The sequence below is a fragment of the Pelodiscus sinensis genome, chromosome 26 (genome assembly GCF_049634645.1).
Source record: "Pelodiscus sinensis isolate JC-2024 chromosome 26, ASM4963464v1, whole genome shotgun sequence".
NCBI lineage: Eukaryota > Metazoa > Chordata > Testudines > Trionychidae > Pelodiscus > Pelodiscus sinensis.
This window is the reverse complement of record NC_134736.1, coordinates 11163600-11189779: the sequence shown is the minus strand read 5'-3', so window position 1 is coordinate 11189779 and position 26180 is coordinate 11163600. Positions and strand designations below refer to the sequence as shown.

Sequence of the window (26180 nt, the reverse complement as noted above, 5' to 3'; positions counted from 1 at the left end):
ATAATTTTCATTCTCTTTTCTTCTCTATCATTCTCCTTCTTGCTCTCTCATTCACTCTCTAATTCTCACTCTCTCATTCTTTCCCATTCTCCCTCATTGCCTTTTTCGCGTTCTTCTTCACACTATTGTTCTCGCTCACGCTCTCATTCCCTCATTCTCTCCATCTCTCTTGTTCCCTCATTCTCTCTCTCTTGTTCTCTCTTGTTCTTTCATTCTCATTCTATCATTCTTATTCTCTTTCCCGTTCTCTCTTTCTCTTTCATTGTCTCATTCTCTCATTCCCTTGTTCTTTCTCCCTGTCTCTCTTTCATTCTCTCTCCTGCATTCTCATCTTTCTCTTGTTCTCTTTCATTCTCACTCTTTTGCTCTCATTCTTTCTCTCGCTTTCTCGCTCTCTCTCCCTTTCGTTTTGTCTTTCCCATTCTTTCTCTCTCTCGTTGTCTTTCTCTCATTCTCTCTCTTTCCTGTTCTGTCTCTCTGGTTCTCTCTTTCCCTCGTTCTCTCTTGTTCATTCACTCTCTTGTTCATTTTCTTTTTCTCGTTCTGTCCCTTGTTTCTTCATTCTTTCTTGTGTTATCTTGTTGTCTTTCTCTTTTTCTCTCTGTCTTGTTCTCTCTCTCATGATCTCTCTTGTTCCCTCATCTCACTCTATTTTCTCTTTTATTCTCTTTCTTGTTCTCTCATTCTCACTCCTGTTCTCTCCCTCGTTCTCCTCTCTTGTTCTCATTCACAAATTGTCTCGTACTCTCTTTCTCTTCCTTTCTATTGTTATCATTCTCTCTATCATTCTCATGCTCTCACTCTTTCTTTCTCATTCTCTTTCTCTCCCATACTCTTTCTCTCTCTCTCTCTCTGGTTGAAAGAGAACAAGAGACAACAAAAGAGGGAGAGGGAACACAAGAACGAGAAATAACGAGACAGAGAACAAGGGATAGAGAATGAGAGAACAAAAAAGAACAGAGGAGAGAATGAGAACATGAGAGAGAGAGAGAGTGAACGAAAGAGAACAAAAACACAAGAGAATGAGAGTATGAATGAGAGACCGAGAGCACGAGAACGAGGGGGAGAGAGAGAAAAGAGAATGAGAGAATTAAAGAGAAGAAAAGAGAGCAAGGGAGAAAACAAGAACATGAGAGAACAGGAATGAGAGAATGAGCGAGAGAGAACGAAAGAGAACAAGAGAGAGAACCAGAATAAAGGTATGTCTACACTACAGCGTTATTTCGAAATATCTAATTTTGAAATAGTTATTTTGAAATATCTTATTTCGAAATAACGTGTTTACACACAAAATGCATTTTGAAATAGCTGTTTGCTATTTTGAAATAGCACGACCACACTGATTAGATGCTGAATCGCATTTAAGGCCAGCCGGAACTGGTTCCGGCAGGGCATTAGGTCAGAAGTTACCTTGTGGCCAGGGCAGCCAGCAGGGTACCCTGGGAAGGGCTGGAGGCCCCTTATTTCGAAATAAGAGTCTACACAGTGCTTATTTCAAAATAGCAATTTCGAAATTGGCACTATTTCTCGTGGAATGAGGATTATCAATTTCGAAATAAGCCCTCCACTATTTTGAATTAATTTTGAGATAACTTTCCTAGTGTCTACACAAGCAACTGCTATCTCAAAATAACAGCTGTTATTTCGAAATAACTTGCTGTGTAGACATACCGTCAGAGATAATGAAAGAACAAGAATGGGAGAGCAAGAGAGAATGAGAACCAGAGAACATGAGCATGAACAAAAGAGAATGAACACACGAGAACGAGAGAGAAGGAGAACAAGGAAAAGAGAATGAGAGAGGGAGAACAAAAGAGAACGAGAGAGCAAACGAGCGAATGAGAGCGCATGTGAGAGAATGAGAACGAGGGAGAGAGCGAACGAATGACAGAACATAGATGAGAATGAGAGAGGAGAACATGAGAGAACTAGAGAGAGATTGAGGGACAGAGAGTGAGAGAGAATAAGCGAGGGAGAGAGCGCAAAAGAGAACGAACGAGAGCACAAGAGACAACAAGGGAGAACAGAAGAACAAGAGAGCGAGCGAAAGAGGGAGAGAGTGAGGGAGAGAGCACGAGGGAATGGGAACAAGAGAGGGAGAGGGAACTAATGAGAGAGAGAGGGAGACAGAGAAAGACAAGCAACAAGAGAGAACACGAGACAATAAGAGAGAGACAATGAGGGAGAACGAGTGAGAGAGAGACAAGTTCTCTCTCTCTCTCACACGCACATGCGCTCACACGCACGGAACCATAGTGGCCTTTTCTTAGCTTTCCAAGGGCTCAGGAAATGTGACAGTCTAATTTGGGTCTTATTTTTCCTTCTGCTCCTTTCTGATTCTCCTCTTAGTCTCTGGTTTTCATTTGCAGGTCACACTTCCTTATCACGCCCGAAGTCGCTGCTGGTGTCTTCTCCCTCAACTAAGCTGCTCACCCTGGAGGAGGCACAAGCCAGGACACAAGCCCAGATCAACTCCCCTATCGTGGCAGACAGTAAATACATTGAAGTGGGAGAAGGCCCTGCGGCATTACAGGGGAAATTCCACACTGTCATAGACTTTCCATCTGAAAGGTAGAGGCTTTTATTTTCCAGCACCCTCTGGTTCCACAGGCTTTTAAAGATTTTAAAGTCCTCTGATCTCTCCAGGACTCACTCACAATACAGGATTGTAGCCAGTGAGGACTGGGTTGTTCTGTATCCAAGACACATCTGGCTCATGTTTGAGGGCAAATGCAACTCTTTACCCCCAGAGATTCGTGTGCACGCGCACATGTCCACAGAGACGTCAGGGATGCAGTCTGTGGTCAAGTTGTTTTTGTAGTGCACATGAAATTGTCTCGAATCTCTTACCTGTATATGTTTAGATTACAATTACAATGGAGGGAACAGGTACGTTAGTCTATAAAATAAGAGGTATTTTTGGTTCAGACTGAGTGCGCTGTTCATGCCTGGAAGCTTAAAAATTTCACCTGCTCTGCTGCAAGAAGGAAATTAATGTTCTTTGTACTTTGCTCAGTGTTGTTAAATGGAGTTGACCCCACAAGTTTCAGGAGTGGACCGTCTCAGTCTAGGAAAGAGAAGGGGGGGAGGTTGATAGCAGCCTTCCACTATTTGTAGGGGGGGGTCCAAAGAGGATGGAAAGAGGCTGTTCTCAGTGGTGGCAGAAGGAGGAGCAATGGTCTTACGTTACAGTGGAGAAGGTCTAGGTTGGATATTAGGAAAAACTATTTCACTAGGAGGGTGGTGAAGCACTGGGATGGGTTCCCTAGGGAGGGGATAGAATCTCCATCCCTAGAGGTTTTTAAGTCCCAGCTTGACAAAGCCCTGGCTCCCCCAAAGGTGCATTCACTTGCCATCAAAGCCAGCAGGCCAGATGCAGAGGGAATCGGATCTGGTGGGTAAGACTTAGTAACTGGCTACATTTCCTTACTGCAAACCCCCTTCTGCTTTCTTGCTGCAGAAAAAGAACGTCCAACAAGATGAAGAAATCACCTGTGGGCAGCTGGCGCTCCTTTTTCAACCTGGGAAAATCCTCTTCTGTCTCCAAGCGGAAACTGCAGCGCAACCCAAGTGAGCCCTCCGAAATGAAAGCCATAGCACTGGCAGGTGAGGAGAGGGCCTTTGTTCCTCTCAACAAGGGTGCTGCTGGGAAAATTACCCACTCTTGTCAAGCCTCTCTGTACCCCTCCAGTGCTTCACCCATGAGAGAAGTTTTGAGTCTGCTACAGCCTCTCATTAACGGACCCTGAGTTATTTAGCTGAGGAATTAGGAGGTTCGCACCTTTAGATCTAAACTGCAGGTTCAGTCTTCACCTAGGTGTAATATTCAGGACTGACAGATCAGTGCTCACGGGAACATTAGTATCTTGGTATAGCACTTATGCCAGAATTAAAAGCATGTTCTGGTTTAGCTTCTGTCTCTTTGGAAGCAGCAAAAGGGCCCTCATTCCAAAAGAAGAAAATCCACACCGGGAGTTTATACTACTATTGTTATAGCAGTACAGCTATGCCCATAAACTTCCCCTTGTATTGCTAAGGCTACATGTAATGTTATGTGCCTCTCCCTTACCCGCAACCTCTAGTAGCTCTCTCAAACCTATGGAACACTAGCAGGTGGTATTTTAAGAGAATCTGAATCATTTGCTGTTTTCCTTAGTATAAAATGAAATGAGAGGGAGGAATTCGGAAGTCCCAACTCGGATGTATTGGGGAGCCCGTGCATATTTTATGGCACAATGCATTCAAAAGTATCCGCAGACTTCCCCAGTACCAGTGTTAAAGTTGATGCTTATTCTGTGCCCACAAAATACGCATTCTCCTCTCCCTTTGCATTGTGCTGCCCTCTGACTACAATCTTAAAAACCCAGGGGCATCCTTTGGATACATAGAGGTTGCCATGCCTCTCTCCAGCTGCTAGAGGGTGGAAGTGGGCCTTCAATGAGCCTTTTACTGTAATGGCTCATGGAGCCACTGAGAGATGGTGATAATTAGAGTAGCCCTCAGACTACTATGAACTACACTGGTGGCTCAGCGTGATACGTTGTCATTGTCAAGGTTGCTCTTAAGGGGATCCTTACCCATTCCTCCCACTTCAGATTCAAGTGAACCGCACCCTCTCTCAAAAAGAATCAGAGCTGAGGAGCTGTGGCCAGTTTACGTCCCAACCCCTCTGTCTGCAGAGGCTCACAGCTTGTTGTCAGCTTCTCCAGTCGTAGTGGAGGGGGGGGATATTACACCCCCGTACCCTCAGCACCACTCTTAATTCACTGGGCCCATTTTTGATGGAAGACACTCTAGAAATACCCAGTAGTATGCATTGTGGCAAGAGATACAAAGAGCACCGATTGTGATTGGAGCTTTTGGTCGTGTGCATAGGAGAGTAGAAAAGCTGCTTCTATTCAAGCGAGTGGCATGGCTAGTAGAAACCCCTCTGTCTTCATGCCATGTGCCTGTGGCAGATTAGAAAAAGCTTCTTTTGCATTTGGTTCTGTAGGTGGGAGAGGAGACAGCGGGACCCTGCGCTCAGCTAAAAGTGAAGAGTCACTCACCTCCTTGCATGCTGTGGATGGTAAGATGGAAAAACAGCTGGCTCCCAAGGTGTTCAAGGCAGGGTGGCATTTCTATAGACCAGTGACTGTTAACAGCCCTTCATAAAGTAGATGGCAGCATCTAGGACTAAGTCCTATGGCTTCTGTCAAATCTGTTTTATAAATAGCCAACTACTGTCCAAGTTCCTATGGCCAGTGGCTCTCAACTTTTCCAGACTGTACCCCTTTCCGGAGTCTGATTTGACTTGCATGCTCCCAAGTTTCACCTCTCTTTAAACCCACTTGCTTACAAAATCAGACCCAAAATACAAGATGTGTCACAGCCCGTATTGCTTATTTTCTCATCTTTACCATAATGACAAAATACGTTGGACTATGAATATTCTACTTACATTCTGTACATAGTAGGTAGAACAGTATGCAGTCATTGTCGGTATGAAATTTCAGTTTCTACTAACTTTGCTAAAGTGCTTTTTATGTAGCCCGTTTTAAAAGTAGGCAGTTAACTGGATGAGTTGATATACCCCGGAAGTGCTCCGTGTACCCCTGGTTAAGAACAACTATCCTATGAGATGTACTATTCTTTTGGGGAAACTGTGTGGCCTGTGTTGTACCGGAGGTGAATCCAGATGATTATAATGGTCCCTTCTGGCTTTGGAGTCCAAGAATTGATTGCCGAACAGTGTCACATTATGCCAGTGGTTACCTGGGCTGCGGATTGAGAACCACAACATGCCTCCTCCATGCCCTGCACCTCCTGCCCAGAGATCCCCAAACCCAGCTGTAAAGGCATCAGGTTCTGCCACGTGGGCCCCGGCAGCCTTAAGCATATGGCTGCACCACAGCCTTGTGCTAATTGGGCCATGGGTTGAAAACCACTGCATGTGCTCATGTTTCAATTGGGGATGTAAGCGACTAGTCGACTACCCGATAAGTATAAGCTTATCAGATAGTCGAGTACTGACTCATCTCGTCACTTTGCTGCCTCTCTCTGACAGAGGCAGCAAGTGTAGGGAGCAGGAGCTGGCTTAAAAGCCGGTTCCTCCCCAGCATCATCTCCGCAGGGGGCAGGGGCATGGCGGAGACTGGGCACAAGCCGGGAATCAGCCATCCCGGCTCACGCCCTCGTCCCCCCTAAAATTCCATCAATTAGTCAATTAAACACAATTTAACATCCGTAGTTTCAATGTTACCCTTTCTTAGTGCATGTAACTCATAAGCAGTCATGTGCCGACAACTTAATGGTATGTATGGAGTGCCTCTGAGGTCGATGGGAGTTGTTCTTGCTTTTGAAGAGAGGCAGGATTTGGAGTGGAATGTGGCAGAGCAGACTTCTGTGTGATGAGTTTCACGGAACCTCGTTGACACAGATGGTGTCAAAGTCCGGCAGCTTTCATCCTCTAATTCATGGCATTATCAGGGTGTAAGAAAGAAGCCATTAAAGTCAGAGCAGTGTTCAGGTAATTTGCCTGGAACCTGCATCTCCCTAGGAGCAAGGCTAGTCGTCTGCAATTACTGAAATTAGCTCACATTGACTTAACTTTTACTGGAAATGTCTAAGGAACGTCAAACGATCCCGCAGTTGCATAAAGCCTTAACAGTAGAGGTTGGCTCCTTGGGACATTTCTAAGGGTGAAGGAGTGAAGTGAGATCTGGGAAAAACTCAGTGGACATCAATTTGATGAGCACTAAAATCGAGGCTTTATCTACACTAAAATCACTTGGCCAGCATGGGTATCCCTGTATGATACAGCAGCAAAACTCTGCTTCTGCTGACATCACTTACTGCAGCTTCCTTCCTCCTGCGCTCCCCCAGCGGAAGTGCAGTGTTGGCAGTGTACCTGCATCTACACTGCAGGTTTTTGCCAGCACAGTCGTGGGGGTCAAACACAGTGGGGCAAAGTGTGTCGCTTAGCCCACATCTTCCTCTTATTTTTGAAAAGAAAGGAGAGAAAGATATAGAGAGGTTGGTATATAGTAAATAAAATGTATTACTGACCAAGAAATAGCATGGCTAAATTAATCTCAGTTAGAGAAGTGGAAACCAAAACAAACTAGCTAGTAACCAGCTAGTATCTGTCTGGCCTTCGGCAGTAATTCAATTTATTATGCATTTTAAATCTCAGGATATTTTACTTCCACTCCCCACCATAATATCTGAGTGTCAAATGAAGCAAAAAGAAACTGACCCCTAAAAAAATCTCTTAATCTTACATTGAGCTCTTCAGTCAGGGATCCAGACAGTCAGTATTCCTATGCTTAACGGTGGAGATGCCACAGCTCCTTCCTGGCTACAGTTCATTTGTCTTCCCCAGTTAGATAACGGAATAAAAGCATAAATACGTAATGGACTGGATTCCCTTGTGCATTCACATAGTACCATGGACCAATACAGCGCACTTCAGAGATTTTTACCTGCTTTAATTATGCACACCGTACTGTTAAGTTTAACACTCACTTTCATGGTCTCATGGGACTCAGGCTGCATTTATTAGTTAGCTTGGGAACTGTGTTTTTTAAAGTCCTGTTTCAAACTAAATTGATCTAAAAATGATTTGATCCAACCTTCAGGCAAGCTACATTTAAATAGTTTTATCAACTGTTTCTTAGCCTAGCAAGTGGTTTCAAGTACATTCACGTTAGCTGTTCAGACTCCCCTTAAACCATATTGGACTGCTCTGGTTTATTGTTATTTGTATTACTTTAGTGTCAAGAGGCCACAGCTGATGCAGCATTTTAAACTAACTCAGCAAAAACAGGCAATAAATCCTGTCCTCATGTTTTCAGCGCACATTTATCTGGTGCCCTATTAATGCTTATCCGTCTCCTTGTTGCTAGGTGACTCTAAACTGTTCCGGCCCAGAAGACCCAGGTCCAGTAGTGACGCACTGTCTGCTTCCTTCAATGGGGAGCTCCTGGGGACCATGAACCGCTGCAATTCTTATGATAACCTGCCCCATGACCATGAGAGTGATGGAGATGAGGGGCTGATTCATGTTCCTGCCCTCATCTCTCCTAGGTCAGCTGAAGATGTTGACCTGAGCCCACCGGAGATTGGAGTAGCTAGCCTGGATTTTGACCCTATGTCTTTTCAGTGCAGTCCACCCAAGGCAGAGTCGGAATGCCTGGATAGCAGCATCTCCCTGTTGGAGTCCATGGGTTTTAACAAGGACAAGCCAAGCGTAGCTAAGAAGGACTTGGAGTCTGGCAGCCAGAGTCAGACCCCTGGCAGTGCCACAAGCTCTGAACCAGTCTCCCCGATCCAAGAGAAAATGAGCCCCTTTTTCACGCTGGACCTGAGCCCAACTGAGGAGAAGGCATACAAAACACATGCCTTCTCGCCTAAGATGGGGCGAAAGCCAGGCAAGTCTCCGCTGGCTGGAGCAGAGCCAGTCACTTTTACGCCACCCAACCAAGCATCTGAAGGGGTGCCTAGCGCTGCAGGGAGTGCCACGTCTCCAAACTGGAGTAAAAGCATTAGTGTCAACGAAGCCACAAACAGGTCCCCCGCCCAGAGAATGTCCTTGCCCCTGAAAGCCAGCGAGATAGCAGCCAGTGAGGAATGCCACCAAGAGGTCCAGACCCAGATGACGGCTGCCAAGCCAGAGTTGCAAGAAGAAGGGGAGCAACCCATGCCAAGCGGTCAGAATAAGACTGTACCTTCCGGACACACTCAGCCAGGTACAGTGCGTTTTCCTCCATTCTTTCTTTAAGGGATCTGCTCCCAGAAACTTCTCTACGTGCCTTTTAGGAGAGGGGAATACGCCTCGATTCCGATCCTGAACGAGAGGGCGGTGCAGGTTGTTAAGATCTCAGTAGACACCTCTCTGCCTTTCCCCTCCATCACACAATTCTTGGATACTTTCCACAATATCTTGTGTACCCCCATTTTTTCCATCCTATCCTAAAATGCAACAGTCTGTAGTGTGTCCTTGCATATCAGTTAACAAGCAAATTGACCACCTAAGACACTCTTAGTGAAAAAAAGCACACCTGCCAACACTTGAAGAAGGGTCTTTTTTCAGCCCCAAAGCATGTGGTCTAAATTGGTTATAAGGGGGTGTCGTTCTCTGCCTTATCCACTTCCTACCTCTCTAGAAATGCAAGAGGAACTTTTAGACAATCACTGGTATGGTTTTCATGCTGAACAGCTGTACTATGCAGCAACGTTTGCATGTGGGACGGAAGATACGGTCTTTCACCTCCAGGAAATGCTACTGTGAAAAGCTGCTATTTTTATAATGGTCTATAAGACTTAGGTCGCTATCCTTACAGAGTAACAAATCTCTCTCTCTCAATTTTCCCCCCCATTAGGAGCAGTTGCCCTCGACTCCCCCCAGGATCCTGTTCCTGTCAGTTCTGTGTCTCTTATCCCTCCTCCTCCTCCGAAAAACGCAGCACGCATGCTGGCCTTAGCGTTAGCTGAGTCCGCACAGCAAGCATCTGCTCAGTCCCAGAAGAAGCCAGGAGATGCTCATTCTGACTGTACAAATTACGGAGAGACGGACACTGGAATTGCTATAGAAAAGCTCCACCTCTCTGCTGGGGCTGCCCCAGACAAGCTTCACTTGTATATGGGTGTTTCTGAGAACCAAATCCACTTCCAGAGTGGGGCACCTGGAGATCAGGACCTCGCTAGGATATCTGGGGACCACAACCAGCTACATAGTAGTGCACCTGGAAATTGGGACCAGCCTCATCTGTATACTGGCCTGCCAGGGGACCTGCACAGTGGCACAAAGGTGGACTGGCACCACTCCAACTATCATACTGGAACAGTGGGGGACAAGGACCACTTTCCCTCCCATCCTGGTGGCCCTGGGGACTGGGAGCAGACTCCTCTCTATACGGGTGCTTTACTTAGCCAGGAACCGTCCACAACAGAGGTGCCTATAGACAAGCCCCCCCTCCATACTTGCATATCTATGGATAAGCATCACATCCCTGCAGAGAAGCTTCATCTTCCTTCCAGCATAGCTGATGACAAACTCCAGCTTCCTCCTGTCACTGCCAGGGAGAGAACCACCCTGGCTCCAGTGGCATACTTGACACCTCTCCAGACACCAGCAACGGAGATGAGTCATGGAACAGCAGGCCAGCATACGGCTGCTGAACCAACCTCACAGGCAGATGTTACTGTCACGACTGCTCAGCGCATTCTTATGACCAATTTCCTCGCACCGTCTCAGACACAAGCAGAGCATCAGCCAGCGATGGGACAAGTTCCAGCAGTAGCCATCAAAGGACCAAGTAGTTCCAACCAGGCAAGTGACACGCGCATGCGCACCCCTCTGCACCATTGCATATACATTTGTGCACACACGACCTTTGTGTGTAAGAACAGTAGGGGTGGAATTTTGAGTAGTTTGTATCAGAGGAGCAAGTGAGATGAACTTTCTGCTCCAGATAACCTAAATGCAAAGAAGTGGGAGAGATTCCCAGGAATTACTAGTGTAGGTGTAATAGATACACCCACTCACAGTGACCACAGTGCTTTCCAGGGAATACCTCTCTCAGAACAGTCGCCCCAACACTAGTTTAGGGGGAAAACTGCCCTTTCCCCTAGCAGTGATGCCAACATATTATTCTGATATTCCCCAATTGTTCTGCAAACAATAACTTGTTTCCTTGGAGTGTAGGGATTTAGGAAAGTGGGCTAGACACTGCTGTGCGCAAGGAATAATTTAGACATAGCTTTGAATACAAGAATTCGCCTTTGGTGTCTTAGCGAGTGTGTCAGCCAAGGGAACCGTGTGGCGGCCAGTCGCATCAGATTCCAGGTCTTTCCTGATTTTTAACACTGGGGGGTTCTCACCTTAGCTTGTTACTGGCAATTTGGTAACAGCTGTGAATCCTGGGATTTGGATGTAGGCTCAAATGGCTTTAGACATCCCGACGCTACACAGTACCAACTTGAGTCACACTGACAGATCAACTGCAGAGACACGCACCTGCAGTCCAGTAATTGAGTCACTTGAAGGGACAGTGTTGTTAACTGAGAGGAAGTGAAATATTTATTTCTGCAGTACTGTTATGCTACTATAGTACTATGCTGCTATAGCTCATGCATTAACGGTGCTCAGAGCCATGTGTATAGATTTGAAACAAGATTTACTTGTGCTAAAATATGTGCCTTTGTGAAGACCACCCGTCAAAGCGTTCTAGGCTCTGCATAAAAAGTTTTGGCCAATTGGTCCTTGGAGACCACAGGCTGACAACTGCCTTCTCCCCACAGTTTATGGTTACAAAAACAAATTGACAATCAGCCTTTCCCAGTCCATCCACTAGTCCCTGCCAAACCTGGGTAAAAATGGCGCAAACTGCAGCCTGTCCCAAAGGTCACTGAAGTAGCTCTCAAAAGACAGCATTGCCCCAGCTGTCAGGCACAACACCCTCTCACTGCACAGCAGCCCGGGCTGGGTGATAAACTATGTAGAACTAACCCTATGGGGATCCAACACCGTGGGATTCTCACGCACTAACTGCTGTGTGGTTTCTCCATGCTAGGTACGAGGAGCCTCATCTCCAGAGAAGCCGCCTGAGCCTCAACTAGCTGAGCCTGCTCCAGTTTTTGTCACCGAAAATAGTGCCGCTGTCCGATGTACCTCATCCACTGCTGTGTCCCACCAGGGCCACCTGGAAAAGTCCTGGGAGAACGCCAGGGCTCCCCCTTTGCACCTGCGTTCCGAGTCGGTCCCCACACACTCCTCCTATGGCGTGGCGCCCCCCATCCCGCCCGTGAGAACACTGGAGAGTAAGATAGCTGCAGCCATGCACTCCAACAGTATGGATGCAGGGAGCGCCCCCAGTTACCAGTCCTTCCTGGCTTCCTCCTCTCTGCCATTGTCCATGGAGGATGCCTTGCCGCCCCCGCCCCCACCCAAGCACGCCTCTCTGCAGTCTGCATATCTCCCCCCTCCCAAGCCAGAGAGTGCCCCCGAGCCGCCCATGCCAGAGAACTACCTGCATCACAAGCCAGCGTCCGTCCATCAGTACAGGCCGGAGAGCCTCCCGCCGCATCTTGCCTGCCACGGCAAGTCCGACCACCAAGCACACGCCTGCAGAGCGGAAACACCCACGTCCATGGGTCCCCGCTACACTGCCTACGCCAGCCAAGGGAAGAGCACCCCTGCCCGTAACAACAAGCCTCGCAGCCGCGTGGAGTACGCCTCCTCCGTCAGCCCTAGCACCCTGCGCAGCGGCTACGGGGACGAGGCCCCGCCCTACCCCACCATCCGCAGGGTGCAGTCGCTGCACGTCTCCACCCCTTCCACCATCCGCTCCGTCCCCATTTCGCGGACAGAGGTGCCTCCCGATGACGAGCCCGTGTTCTGCCCCCGGCCGCTTTATCAGTACAAGCCATGCCAGCCCCACTCAGATTATCACGTCACCCAGCTGCAGCCTTACTTCGAGAACGGGCGTGTCCATTACCGGTACAGCCCATATTCCAGCTCCTCTGGCTCCTCCAGTTATCCCATGGCTGCAGACGGAGGGGTTTATGACCTGGACCCCTACAGCACCATGCGGCTGCGGCATTTCCACCCCCTTCCGAGCAGAGACTTTGCATCCTGCACCTCTCGGCTGCAGAGTAAGATTCTGTACCGCTATCCTGGCCTGCCCACCTACCCTCGTGGAGGCCTGATCAGCCACCTGGCAGGGAAAGAGCACAGCTTTATCAGCAGAGATGTGCCTCCTGCCCCGGACATCAAGCACACCTACATGTCATGGGACCTGGAGGACATGGAGAAATACCGCCTGCAGTCCATCCGCCGGGAGAGCCGCTCCCGCCAGAAAGTGAAGGGGCCGGTGATGTCCCAGTATGACAACGTGGCTCCGCTGCTGCAGGAGGAGCTGGGGGGGCTGGACGTCATCCACCTCCGCAGCAAATCAGATCCTGGGAAAACTGGTCTCCTGAGCGTAGCCGAAGGGAAAGAAGGGAGGTATCCAACCAAGGCAGCCACCCCCGAGGGGGACGAACGTTACTATCTGCAGCACACGGAGTCAGACAGAGCTCATTACCATGGGGCCTATGGGAATGGACAGTCAGAGAAGCCCTCCCTTCCCCAGAAGCAGAGCAGCATCAGGAACAGGAAGCTGCATGAGTCGGGCTGTAACGCAGCGGAGCACAGGACGCACCTGCCACAGGAAGCAAGCCATCGGCAGCCTTTGGAATCCAAAAACGGGCCTCCTTACCCCGACTACAGGCCAAAGGGCGGGCAGGAGCCCATCGGTTTCCAGCACTCGGGTGGGAAATTCATCACGGCCGGCCAGGAGGTCCTAAGACTGAACCACAAGGAGGCAAGGCTGGCAGAGGACCGGCCAGAGTTGGAAAGGCCTCGAGCTAGGCAGGCAGTCCCTGGTGAGAAACACCCCCGAGACTGCTGTAATAAAGAGGAGGAGCACCACGTCCAAGCCATGGTGCCGCCTCCCAAGCCAGAACGGAGCCACAGCCTCAGAATCCGGCACCCAGAGAGCATGGACCGGGACCCTGGCCTCTTGTACCCATACCAAACCCTTGGCAAACGCCAAAGCACTATGACGGTGGTGTCCCAGTACGATAATTTGGAGGATTACCATACCATGCCTCAGCACCAAAGAGGGGGCTACCTTGGAGGAGGGGGGTTCATGCCCCCTGGATTTCCCCATTCACACAGTAGGACATATGCCACAGCCTTGGGCCAGGGGGCCTTCCTCCCTACAGAGCTGTGTTTGCAGAGGCCGGAGACAGAGATCCATGCCGAGTGAGCGGGGGGAAGGAGGGATAGAGCCTAAGCAGCCTCTGCTGGACAGTGGACTGTTTTATTTTTTCAATGACAAAATTAAAAAAAGAAGCGCCCCCATGAGCAAAGCAAACCCACTCAGCCCCGCCCCCAGCTCACCACTCCATGCGTGTCGTGAGTGTGTCGTTCTCTCTCGTGCTGCCTGAGGGGTTGGCCTGATCACACAGGCTGTGCTGGTGAGCGCAAAGAGGCAGAGCAAAGCCAAGAGCGGCATGGCAGGGAGGGGAAACGGGGCTTGCCATTGGCAATTGCTAATCTCCGTAGTGCTGTGTCTGGTGAGTACACGCATACTGCAAGCATCTCCAGTACCTCTCCCAGCGGCCGCCATCATGGACCTTGTACCCTTTGAGTGAGATGCCGCGGGGGGGGACGCTGTCCTGGCCTTTTCAGATTGAATCAGTAATGTACCCAAAGCTGCGGCGAAGGACAGGGTTTGTTTCCTCCTAGATTACTGGTGCTCTACCTTCCCCTGAAAATTGCAAAGGGATGGCCTGGGCCCAACCCAGTTCCCACTAAGGTGAGAGAGAGATTGGCCCCAAGCTGGGCCAGAGCACAGCCGGGTTCATTGAGAACACGCAGCTTGCAGCTACAGAAGGGATATTTACCAAAACTCCAGCTTTCACACTCATCTCAATATTGCAAATGGAGACAAGCTTTGAACGCGAAGCGAGCCAGGTCTGCACTTGAACCCCTCCATCCGTCCCACCACACACACGTGCTCTTGGGCACAAGTGATTTAAGAGCATACACATTTCACGCAAATTCCTCTTTACTTACAGGCTACCTGCAGGGCCAGCTATTTAATCTCACATCATAGCTGGCCAGAAACCACCTAAAATGGTTGAACCCAGCTTGTGACCTAGAGCCTAGGCTCCTCCTGGGAGCAACTTTTGGAACCACCCAGTTAGCTGCATTACCATGGGGTTGCTCTGGGCCCAGTAACTCAGTCCTTACTTCCGGGACACCACCTTTAATATACAGCCTGCAGGATGAGACCCTCCTAGCGCTGCCTCACTAATGAAATCCCAGTGACATACTGTAAGTTCAGAGCAGTTACATGTTATGTGTGCGCTATGAAATAGCATCGCCTCCTGCCTGCAAGTGTAATTCTCATCCGTCGCGGGGGTGGAACCAAGGGACAGTGCCCCTCTTGATAGCACACTCCTAGCATTGCCCTGCCTTATTTAAAACTTTCTTCCTTTTTAATAGAAACAAGACAGCATTTCATCTGCAGCCTCTCTGGATTCACAGCCATTTTGACCCCACCTTAAAGCACACACATTTTAGGAGACAGGGCTTCCTAGAAAATACTTGAGATTTAGCGTTTCTAATGTTCAGGGTTCAGTCATGATGCCAGGGCCTTTCACGTACTGTTGGGGGAAAATTCTGCTTGTGGGAAAATTCGCAGGATTTACTTCGGAGAAGCACCTGCGAAGTTCTCTCAGGTAAGGTCCTGCAGCTAGCATAGCTAAGGTTGTTAAATCATGTCGGAACCTCCTAGAACAACTGTTGTATTTATGCTATTTCGGGCTTTTAAAGTAATAATAAAAACCTGTCAGCACTCCCAGGGAAAGAACACGCTTCTAGTAATTACCTAGTCATTAGCAGTTTGGTTCTTTTAATCTCATAGCCTTCAACAAGAATAGCCTATGGTCTGATTTTATTGTACAGTGTATTGTTTTAAGAAGAATTGGTTTAATATAGAGTTTTTCCTAACTGTTTTAGCTGCCAGGGAAAAAGCACTGTGATCCAGGTTACCTCAGTCTCATTTACCTTGTTACTATCTCTATCAGCTAGAGGGTTTTGGGGTGGAGGGGTGTTTGGGTGTGAGAGAGACAGGATAAAGCATGAACGGGCTGTTAGGTGAGAACACCGAGCCACTTAGTGGACCAGCCAGTCTTTGCTACTAGCCACTTCTGCTAGTAGAGGCTGAATAATCTGGCTTTCCCAATACAATCTAGTGTGTGTGGGGAGGGGAGGGGGCGGTGGAAGAGCGGGTGTCAAGCTAACGTCCTCAGTCGAGCTGTTTAAAGCCAGGGTTGGGCTTCTCCCACTGTAGCATTTAGGCTCCCTACTGCTGCTCCAGCAGGCCACTCTCCCTTGTTCTGGAGCTTATTGGTTCAGGCTATTTAGGATTTAGCTGACAGGCCACCTCTCTCTCCATCGAAGCCTTAATTCTCCCCTCACCCTCTCTGTATTGGCCTTATGTTACCTGGAGAACCCTCTGAGAGACAGCTGGGCCCTACGAACATCTCTGCTCGTTTGCCCGCACTTGCCTCCTGCCTTTAAACCAGCATGTTCCGAGAGGGGGGGAGCCCCACCTCCTAACTATTTCTACTCCTCACAGGCAGTAGCTGGGGAGACAGAGCCAGGGGTCAAAGCCTGCTCTGGTGTTCACAGCAGGACAGTGTGCAGTAGATAGGGACCCAAACCTAGATGGTGCTGAACACTCTCTGCCATCATTGGTTTCCTTGGAAGTCAAGTGCCCTCAGCACCATAGAGGCTAAGCACACAAATGACCCTATCACTAAGGCCTTATCCAGACATGAAAACTAGTCTGGGCTAAAGTAGGGGGTGATTTCAGAGCAGGCTAGCTATTCCTGATTGATTAACCTCCATGGGTGGATGCTCTTAGATCAGCATATCGGTAGCCATACGTGGAGTTAGTCAGGAAATAGTGAATTTAACCCCGTGAGAACAAATGGCTAAATGGTTTCACATCTCTGAGATAAGAGCCCTCTTCGAGATCAGCGATTTTTCTGTTGTATTCCAGCATGAGACATTCATTCATTCGGTCCTTGCCTTTAGTGTGCTTAGGAACAAGTTTATCCCCTCGTCCTGTCCCATGCCCAGCCAGCAGCCCTGTAAGAGCGCAACTGGTAACTGTAAGGGCAGGGGCCCTAAGGAAGGGGTGAGATTAAAGCAGCAAGCAACAAGCACCCCACTGTTAACAGCTGCTAATATTTTGAACCCTCTTTTTTCCCTTAACAAAGCCATACAGTAACCTATGCAGTTCTGCTCTTGTACTGTGGTTAAATTTTGGAACTTGATGGCCCTTAGAGAAATAGTCCCGCCCCTCTCAAGGAGAATGTGAGACACCGAACAGTGTCTGTGCTTCAGGGAAGAGGGGACCACTACAGAGGGGGGTGGGACTTGCTCCAGAACAATAGCAATGAGCTCTGAAGACTCTCAGCTGGCCCTTGGCCACGCGTCAGTTGGGTATGATGCACAATATGACGTGTTGGCAGATTATTAGGTGTCCCATCAATGAATCAGGGAGGGCGACCCCTGCTGGGGGGAAATTAGGATGATAAACCAATTACATGCCAAGTTCTGCTCATCTGTAGTAACCATCAGTATCATTTCAGTGAGCGTACACGAGCAGTGGCAGACTTGGCAAGTTTCCTACACCTGCATTGCTGCCTGCCTGCCTGCCTCTTTATTGCCACTTGCGGAGTTTTCAGCTTAATTTCCCATTCCCATGTGAGAGAGTTTGGGCCCAGTTTTGTTCGTGGTGTAGAGATCTGCTCTGGATTTGCACCTGTAACTCAGAGCAGTATGTGGCCCGTAAAGCAAGCTCTCTGTGAGTACAGATGTTGGGACAGCAATCCAGGCATGGGCCCTGTCACATCTACTTCAGTTCTAATGTGAAAAAGTCTGATCAGGTTTAAACTTTATGCATATGACAGTAAAAACGTTGTGCCTACAGGTCTTTACAGAGGTAATAGGCTTGTGCTTATCAGTGGGGGTGGGGGGAGGACTCAATGAGGATTGCACAGGTGTAGCAAATGGCTACACAAAACCAAAACAAACTTGAAAAATGTATTGTTCCCTTTAGCTACAAAAGGGGCAGACCCTTGTATGTAGTATTTGCCATTCATCTCATTGGTATGTAGACACCGCATTGATTGAAGCAGAGTGTAATGTGCTAGAAAAGCTGAATGAAAAGGCCATGGAACATTTACTTTTTAAAAGGGGCTGTGACACTTCCAGAACCTTGTGCTACAGAAGTCTGCTGCACCAGTTAACGATGTGTACACAGTAACCCCCATGTGTGCAGCCATTCTTGCAGTTCGTTTTCCTGCTGTAGAAATTGGATTCTTTTGTCCTGAGCCGCATGAGAGAAACATCCCAGAAAGCCTTAGGAGTCCCTTCACTTTAATTTATATAGGGTGTCTTATTTTCGTGTTTGGGGTTCTTTTGTTGTTGTTTTGGTTTTGTTTGGGGTTTTTTTGGGGGTGAACTGGTGTAAAATGTATATGCTGACAAGCTCATGTATTTTATGTAAATATTTTTGTGTTTTTTTTGCCCAGCCCTTCTCTGTAAATACTTATATTCTCATTTTCTTCCCATCGTGTACGCTGCAGCTGTGTTTTGTTTCCTGTTTTTATTTGTACTGTAATGGAGTGATGCAGACTGAGGTGTCTTGTGGTATTTAAAACACAGAGTCAGCAGTCCCACTGGGCACGCCTGTTCAGTTGTACAGCTCGACAGCATTCATCATGCCCGGTTAAAGCTACTCCTTTGCATTCGTGTGTTCATGCCTCAGCCAGGTTAACTAACAATATACTGAAAAGAGCTAGGGCATGGAGAAGACTAATTTAGAGCCATGAGGTTTTGGGGCCAGGTCCCTCAAAGGACGAGAGAGTGCTGTATTTATGTGCCAAGCCTAATGCAAAGTGCTGCCTGTCTGTCTGTCCCAGCGCTGATCTGGTCAGTTACACCTGTGGCATAACTGTTCTGAAAAGAAAAAAAATAAACCAACCCTTGGCTTTCCTAGTCTCCTTTTCTTTTCATCCGGAATCGCCCGGCAAGGAGCAAGTGTGCAGGGATAGCACAGAAGGCAGGCGGCAGCATCCTGTCGCCAGCAGCATTCCAGGGTTAGTTGGCCATTAAAAGAGGCGGATGGGGGAGACGAGAACTCTGGTGGGCAGGAGCTCTGTTTGTGGTTGTTGATACCATGGATAGCTGTACCCCATGGCTAGGGATCCTGGGTACAACTGTAGTTACAGGCATTAAGCACATTTACTGAACAGCATCAGATTTTTCCCGCTCACTCATGTTTTTCTGCCATTAACCAGTTAACCATTTCAGCTGGTACCACCAGCCTGTATGTACATGTACATACACTGAGAAGTCACGTCTCCTGCTCCAGGAAAGTAACATACCGATACGATGCTCTGCAGAGTGAAAGCCATTGCTAACAACCTCTTTACACAGAGAAGCGCTCCCTCCTTCAGGATGAGAATCTCCAAAGGCTGTCCCACTTTTGGTTCAGAGGTTTTAATGCTGCTCCTCACAAGTCAGAGGGATTAGGTCAGTGGTCACCAACCAGTCGATCGGGATCTACCGGTAGATCTTGGAGCCTCTGACAGGTGATCCTGACTGGTTTGGCAAAAAAGCACTTTTTGCGGAAAAGCGTCCGTGGTCAATCTAGACGCGCTTTTGTGCAAAAAAGCCCCGATCGCCATTTTCGCAATCGGGGCTTTTTTGGGGAAAACAAATCTCAGCTGTCTACACTGGCCCTTTTGCGCAAAAGGGACTTTTACCCGAATGGGAGCAGCATAGTATTTCTGCAAAAAGCACTGATTTCTTACAGTAGGAAGTCAGTGCTTTTGCGGAAATTCAAGCGGCCAGTGTAAACAGCTGACAAGTTTTTCCAGAAAAGTGGCTGATTTTCCGGAAAAACTGGCCAGTCTAGACACAGCCCAGCTGTTTGGAAATTGCCGAGTGGCACCAGCTCTCCCAAGAACAAAGAACCATCTCCAGCATCACCACTTTGTATTGCAAGTGTAAAATTCACTTCAACCTCCCCTCCAATAGCAAATACACAACCCAGCAAATCTAAAATTAACAAAATCCACCACTTCGTAGAATTGTCTGGGGGCAGGGATACAAACAGAAACCCCCAAACAAGAAAGCTAATCACAAGTGCTAATTGTGTTACTGCATCCCTAGAAAATGATCCGATCTACAGCAGTGAAACACGGTGGAATTACCCCACTAGAAAATAAAGGCACCAAGTTGCAAAGCATGGGTCTGGTGTATCTCTTAGTGCCCTCCCAAGCAGCGGGGAAAGTAACTTAAAATTTCTGACGGGTATTGTCCTATTGCAACCTAGGTCCCTGACAGCTCTTTATATAGCGCCCTACTGGCTTTTGCTGCAGCTCAGCCAGCTCTTGCTGGAGCTAAACACCAGAGTGCACCCACTTCCATTTGCTTCTGCTCCCAGGTCAGCAGTGCATCTAATTTAACTCCAGTCTTCACCATGAGGCTACGATCAGCTTTATAGTTCCGTACTAGCACACCCATTAGCACTCCTGTTAAATCAAGCTCTTAAATAAGAGGCACATCAGCTGAATATTAAAGAGTTGATTAAGGATTAATAAAGTGCAAGTGATGTCTTTTATTGCTATTAAGCCATTAGAAGAGTTTTAAAATAACAAATCTACCATTTAACACAAAGGTGCCACCGTTATAAAAGCGTATGCTCTCAACACAACGTGCATTTTTTCAGAGACATAATTGAGGATACAGCGGTTATAAAACCGTGGCAACTGTGCAAGCATGTTTGTATCATGCTGCATGGCTAGACCTATCTATGTACATAGCCCTCATCACTGTAGTATCTGGATCCCTTGCAAACATCAAGGAATTTATTCTTTAAACACACCTGAGACACAAGGCAGCATCCTCATCCCCACTGCACAGAGGAAGAAACAGAAGAGACATGCCAGAGGTCCAGCAGGAAGTCTGTGAGAAAGCGGAGAACTGGATCCACATTTCATAGAATTTAAAAGGTCAGAAGGACCCACTGTGATCACCAAAGGTAGAAATTTCAAAAGTGCCTCAGGACCCAGTATGCGAAGGGATTTGGCTGCCCAAGGATGAAGAGTGGTATCTACTGGATTTCCAAAGTGCCCAGAATACTTAAGCTCTTCTGAAAGTCCCATTAGTTAACATAAGAACATAAAATCATGACACGTGTGGAGAAGGAAAAGTTGTATACTTGTTCCCATAAGAAGTAGAAGTGATCAAATGAAATGAATAGGTAGCAGGTTTAAAACAAACACAAGGAAGTTTTTCTTCACACAGCACAATCTGTGGAACTCCTTGCCAGAGGATATCGTGAAGACCAGGACTTTAACAGAGTTAAAAAAAAGAACTAGATACATTCATGGAGGTTGGGTCCATCAATACTTATTGGCCAGAATGGTGTCCCTAGCCTGTTTGTCAGAGGCTGGAAATGGATGACAGGAGAGGGATCACTTGAATCCCTGTTCTGTTCACTCACTCTGGGGGCATCTAGCATTGGCCACTATTGGAAGACAGGATACTGGGCTAGATGGACCTATGGTCTAACCCAGTATGGTCGTTCTTATGTCCCCCAGGCTGAGTATGTCTGAACTGGTACCCCCCTCGCTAAGTGGGATAGAAATGGGGTGCAGGATCTGGGAGGGAGGTGGGGGGCGGGAGGGAGGAGGTTGCGAGGTCTGGGTGGGAGGTGGGGTGCAGGAGCAGGCTGGAAGTAGGGTGTCTGGCTGGAGGGAGGGTACAGGAGCATGCAGGAAGTAGGGTGTCTGGCTGGAGGGAGGGTACAGGAGCATGCAGGAAGTAGGGTGTCTGGCTGGGAGGAGGGTGTCTGGCCAGGGACTGGGATCAGGAAGTGCCTCGGACTACAGCTGGGGGGTAGAGTGGCTGACTACCCAATCACACATCGGCGCAGAGCTATCATTCCTAGTGTACAGATGGGAAACTGAGGCACAGAGACACCAAGCAACTTGGCCATGATCACACTGCGGTGGAGCAGGGATTAAAACCCACCTCTCCCAAGTCACCACCTGCTGTCCTCATTACCAAACTGTCCTTCCTCTCCATCCCTTGCATTTCCAGTGACATTTCCATTGTGCATCCCAAAGTCTATCACGGCTAGAAGCCAATGGAGAGTGTCAGATTAAAGGGGCTCTCTTTGCATTGTCTGCTTACAGGCCCAGTTTGTACCAAAGGAACCGGCTGTTTTTGGAAACAACTATTACATATAGGTAAGTTCAAAAGTCCAGAGACTTCCTTGCGTAGCGTTTGGCTGAACTGGGAGTGTTCCCTGGCAAAGAGTGAATGGCCCCTATTTAATTACAGCTAGAGAGTGAACAAGGAGGGTCATTCCCACAGCACCCTGCTTTCATTTGGAGCCCAAAGCCCCTGATAAACCTGTGTGAAAGAAGATGTGTGTGAAACCTCAGACTCCCTGCTCAGACAGTGCAACCTTGCTTTTACTCAGGGGTAAGCGCTGTCTGTATTGTAACTAAGACTGATGGGAGGAAAAGGGGGGGGGAGGGGACTCACATCTGTGTCAATAAAATGGGAAGGGGTGGGGGTCCCAGCAAACCTGATGTTCTAGGGCCCCACATTTCTCACAGTGGATCTGGCCTCTTGTAGGAGCTGCTAACTGCTGAAATGCAACACTAACAGCAGTGCTTGCCTTTGCATTTTATAAGAGCATCCTATTTCGACACAAGCCACCAGCATCTAATTAATGAAACCTCTTAGCCTCAAGAAGTGGGGTGGTATTCACATGTTACAGCTGGACAATTCAGTCAACGTGCCTCAGTTTCCCCAAGTTCACACAGCAAGCCATGGACAAAATATGCCAAGAAGCTGGATTTCAAGTGCCCAGAGTAAACCACATGCCAGACCTGGGTAATGTCGCATTCCCGGTCTCCAACTGCTATGGTAATTTACTCTTGGGCATGGCCATGAACTTCCAGTTAGGATGCAATTTGACAGACAAAACCAGAGGTGTAGGAAATAGGGGTGCGAGGGTGCTGCATCCCCAGGTGTGGGGCATCCTGGCCACATGCCCCTGCTGCCCAGGTTCCCGGCTGTTGGCCCTGCTGTTTCCCACCAGGGGTCTCTGCTTCCAGCTCTCAGCTGCATCAGGCCCCGTATTCAGGGTCCCTGAATTTCAGTCCCTTTGATTTCAATGAGTGGTAGGTGAATAAATACCTTTAAAAAACTGGCCCTAACTCCATTAACTGGAAACTTTAGAAGACTTAGAGCTCTTATGTTTAGCAGCCACTAGATGGGAACAGAGAGCTACATTTGCATACACTTGCCCAGACCACGTACTCACCCATTCTACGTATGCCCTGGAGTTCCGTTTTGCTCTAGGCATACAACATTTCTGGTTAAATACATCTAGCTGAACGGTACAAGGGAGCAGCACCTGAGGAATCGTCAGGTTCAGACTTTTGGTCTGCAAGATTTTTTTTTAAAATGGAACAATATAAACATTATAGCAGAACTTTTTCCCATGGAAATTTTTCATCAAAAAGCATTGCATTTTGAGTCAATACAAAAAAGCGTTATGATGGCTTTTCCAACCCCTTGTTGTCTCCTTCACTCCAAAATTTGAAACAGAAAATTTTAATTTAAAGTATCAGCAAAAGAAAAAATGTGTGGAAAAATTCCAAAGCGAAAATGCTATTTCTGAGTGGCCCTCATGAGATGCACAGTCACAAGGCTCTTCATTCCTTGCAGGGATCTTCTGTCTGTATTTCAGCAAGGGCTGCTTTGAAGTTTCTTCCTCTGACCTTTGAGAGGTTTGTGTACCTTGCAGTGAAAGAGGGATGGGGAAATTGCTCTTGTTCTATTCCATAAAGGTTCTTATACCATTCTGAGCATACTGATCTGGAATCCGAACACCCTCCAGTCATATGTTATCACTACTACATGATAGTCGTGCCTTGAAACAGTGCGGCCTATTGAACAGAGCCCTGGACTGTGACCTGACCCTAGAGATGTGGGCTCTGTTCCAGGCCTTGCTACAGGCCTGCTGGGGGACCTTGAGCAAGTCACTGCCCTGCTCTGTGCCTCAGTTTTCCCATCTGTAAAATAGGAATAATGATATTGCCCTCCTTTGTAAAGCAATTTGAGATCTACTGAAGAAAAGCACTTGATAGAAGCCAGTTGTAACATTGTGATGTAACAAAAGTTTGTTGCATACTGCCAGTGTTGTCTTCAAGTCATCATTGTCAAGTCCAAGTCAAGTCTCAAGTCACTACAGTTCGAGTCTCGAGTCCCTAAAGTCACTTTCGAGTCAAGTTCCAAGTCGAGTCTCAAGTCTTAATTTTAAAAACGTCAAGTCACTTTTGTACAAACCATCAATATCGGCATTTTTGGACAATTTTTTCACCAAGTCGATTTAACAAAATTAGCAAGTCTCAAGTCAAGTCTCAACTCACAAACAATGAACCCGAGTCGAGTCTCAAGTCGAGTCAAGTCGTGGGACTCAAGTCAGCTCTGCATACTGCTATTGTCTTCTCCCTTTTCCACCCACATACAATATACCTCATTAAAATGTTCTCTTCTAGTGATAACCAAAGAATGTGACAGCCCCATTTCCCTTTACAGACAGACTTATATGAGCAGCCCAGGAATTACACCATGTATAGCAGAGTCTTAGAGGTGTGTGACTTAAATGAGCTGTTTAAAGCCCAAGAGTTGAGCATCTAGGCTCAGAGGAGCAAGCGCACACACACCAAGATCATGCTAAAAAAGTGTCCTGACTCCCAGACCTCCTGCTCTCACCACTTGACAGTACGGTCCATGATTTTGGATAGCATCAATTACATGATCTATGCTTGGACTTTTCAGCTTAGAAAAGAGGAGACTAAGGGGGGATATGAGAGAGGTCTATAAAATCATGACTGATATGGAGAAAGCAAATAAGGAAAAATTGTTTACTTATTCCCACAATATAAGAATGAGGGAGTCACCAAATGAAATTAATAAGCAGAAGGTTTAAAATAAACAAAAGGAAGTTTTTCTTCACTCAGCACATAGTCAACCTGTGGAACTCCTTGCCAGAGGATGTGGTGAAAGCTAGGTCTTTAACAGGGTTAAAAAAAGAGCTAGATAGATTCATGGAGGTTAGGTCCATCAATGGCTATTAGCCAGGATGCGTAGGAATAGTGTCCATAGCCTCAAGTAGGAATAAGAGATCCTCCGGAGGATCGCGCCAGTCTAGACGCTTTTTTCCGGCTTTTCCCCAAGCCGGAAAAAAAGCGGCAGACATGTTTATTTAAATCCGCAGGGGATATTTAAATCCCCCGCGGATTTCCCTATGCTGACTTACCTGATTTGCATCCCTTTTCCGGAATTTGTGGCCAGTCTAGACGTAGCCTGTTTGTCTGGAAATGGGTGACGGGGAGGGATCACATGAGGATTACCTGTTGTGTTCACTCCCTCTGGGGCATCTGGTATTGGCCACTGTCAGCAGACAAGAAACTGGGCTGGAGGCTAGGGCTGCGTGTCTGCGTTGTGGTTCTCTTAGGGGAGGGTTGAATAGTTCATTGTTATCCAGGCTGCTTTCTCCCATCCCTTCTGGGGCCCTCACCTCACCACAGCTTGGATCACATAAGCAAAACAAAAAACAAGAGATGTGGGGCTTAAAACCAACAGAGAGAAACATCAATATTTCCCTTGCCTGCAGGGACTCCAAGTAACCTGCTGAACCTCTGGGTGTTCTTTCCTGCTGCCTCCCAAGCAGATCAATCACTATTTCCTTCTTTCTGACAAGGAGTGGAGAAATCAAAGCTGGTGGCAGCAGGTACCAGCGAAAGCAAAGGCTGTGAATGAAACGCTCCTACCTGGGAACTGTCAGAGGCAGCCCTTGTTTCTGCCTCTGGGGGGTAGGAGGACAGTGCTGTAGAATGAGGAATGGAAGGGAGACTGATTACAAAGCTTACCCCTGCTGCCCTGGCTGTCTAGCGCTTGCCAGTCAGGCTCCCGGAGAGGTGTTCAAATCGTCAAGCCAGACTACCCAGAGCTGATGGAAACAGACATTCAGCCCCTAGGGAAAGGCCAACAATATGGGATCCTTCCTCCCTTTGAAATAGTGAGTGGAGCAGTGGGAGACTGTCTCAGAACAGGGGACAAGGGAAGAGAAAACGTGCCAAAGGCAGAGCAGAGAGAGGAAAGGCAGAGCCTGTGTCTGGGAGTCAGAACTGGCTAAGTCATTACGGGGCTGGTCTGTTTGTTGACCTGTCCGGCAAGGACTACTGTATGCACCACACAGAGGGTAGGGAGGGTGAATGCAGCCACGTCCAGGAGGGGCTTTGGAAGGCGCCGTGTAAAGGGTTAGCATTATTGGGAAGATCCTGGAGCATTCAGGGAAGGATGCCTGCTGCACGGGGCCCTTTGAACACATCTGCACGGCAGCTGGGAGCAAGCCTCATGCTAGCAGGGCTTGAGGTGGTGCGCTAAGAAGAGCAGCATGGACGTCTCAGCTCTCAGTCCCACCTGACCTCTGGAGGCAAGAGAGCCCAAGTTCCAGCCACAGCCATGACATCTG

The 26180-nt window shown here is 47.9% G+C and overlaps 1 protein-coding gene across 18 annotated transcripts in view; it reads left to right on the top strand.

Moving 5' to 3' along the window:
• ARHGAP32 (Rho GTPase activating protein 32) overlaps positions 1-18603 on the top strand; it is a 465356-nt gene extending 446753 nt beyond the window's left edge. For 17 of the 18 annotated variants that reach the window (XM_075909249.1, XM_075909242.1, XM_075909245.1 and 14 more), the window contains 6 exons: positions 2370-2571; positions 3461-3606; positions 4994-5068; positions 7887-8729; positions 9363-10312; positions 11556-18603. In XM_075909249.1, the coding sequence (XP_075765364.1) occupies positions 2370-2571; positions 3461-3606; positions 4994-5068; positions 7887-8729; positions 9363-10312; positions 11556-13793 (4454 nt within the window). In that variant the 3' untranslated portion in view covers positions 13794-18603. The remainder of the gene's footprint in view (positions 1-2369; positions 2572-3460; positions 3607-4993; positions 5069-7886; positions 8730-9362; positions 10313-11555) is intronic. The other variant, XM_075909239.1, reaches the window with a different exon arrangement.
• The last annotated feature ends 7577 nt before the right edge of the window (positions 18604-26180 follow it).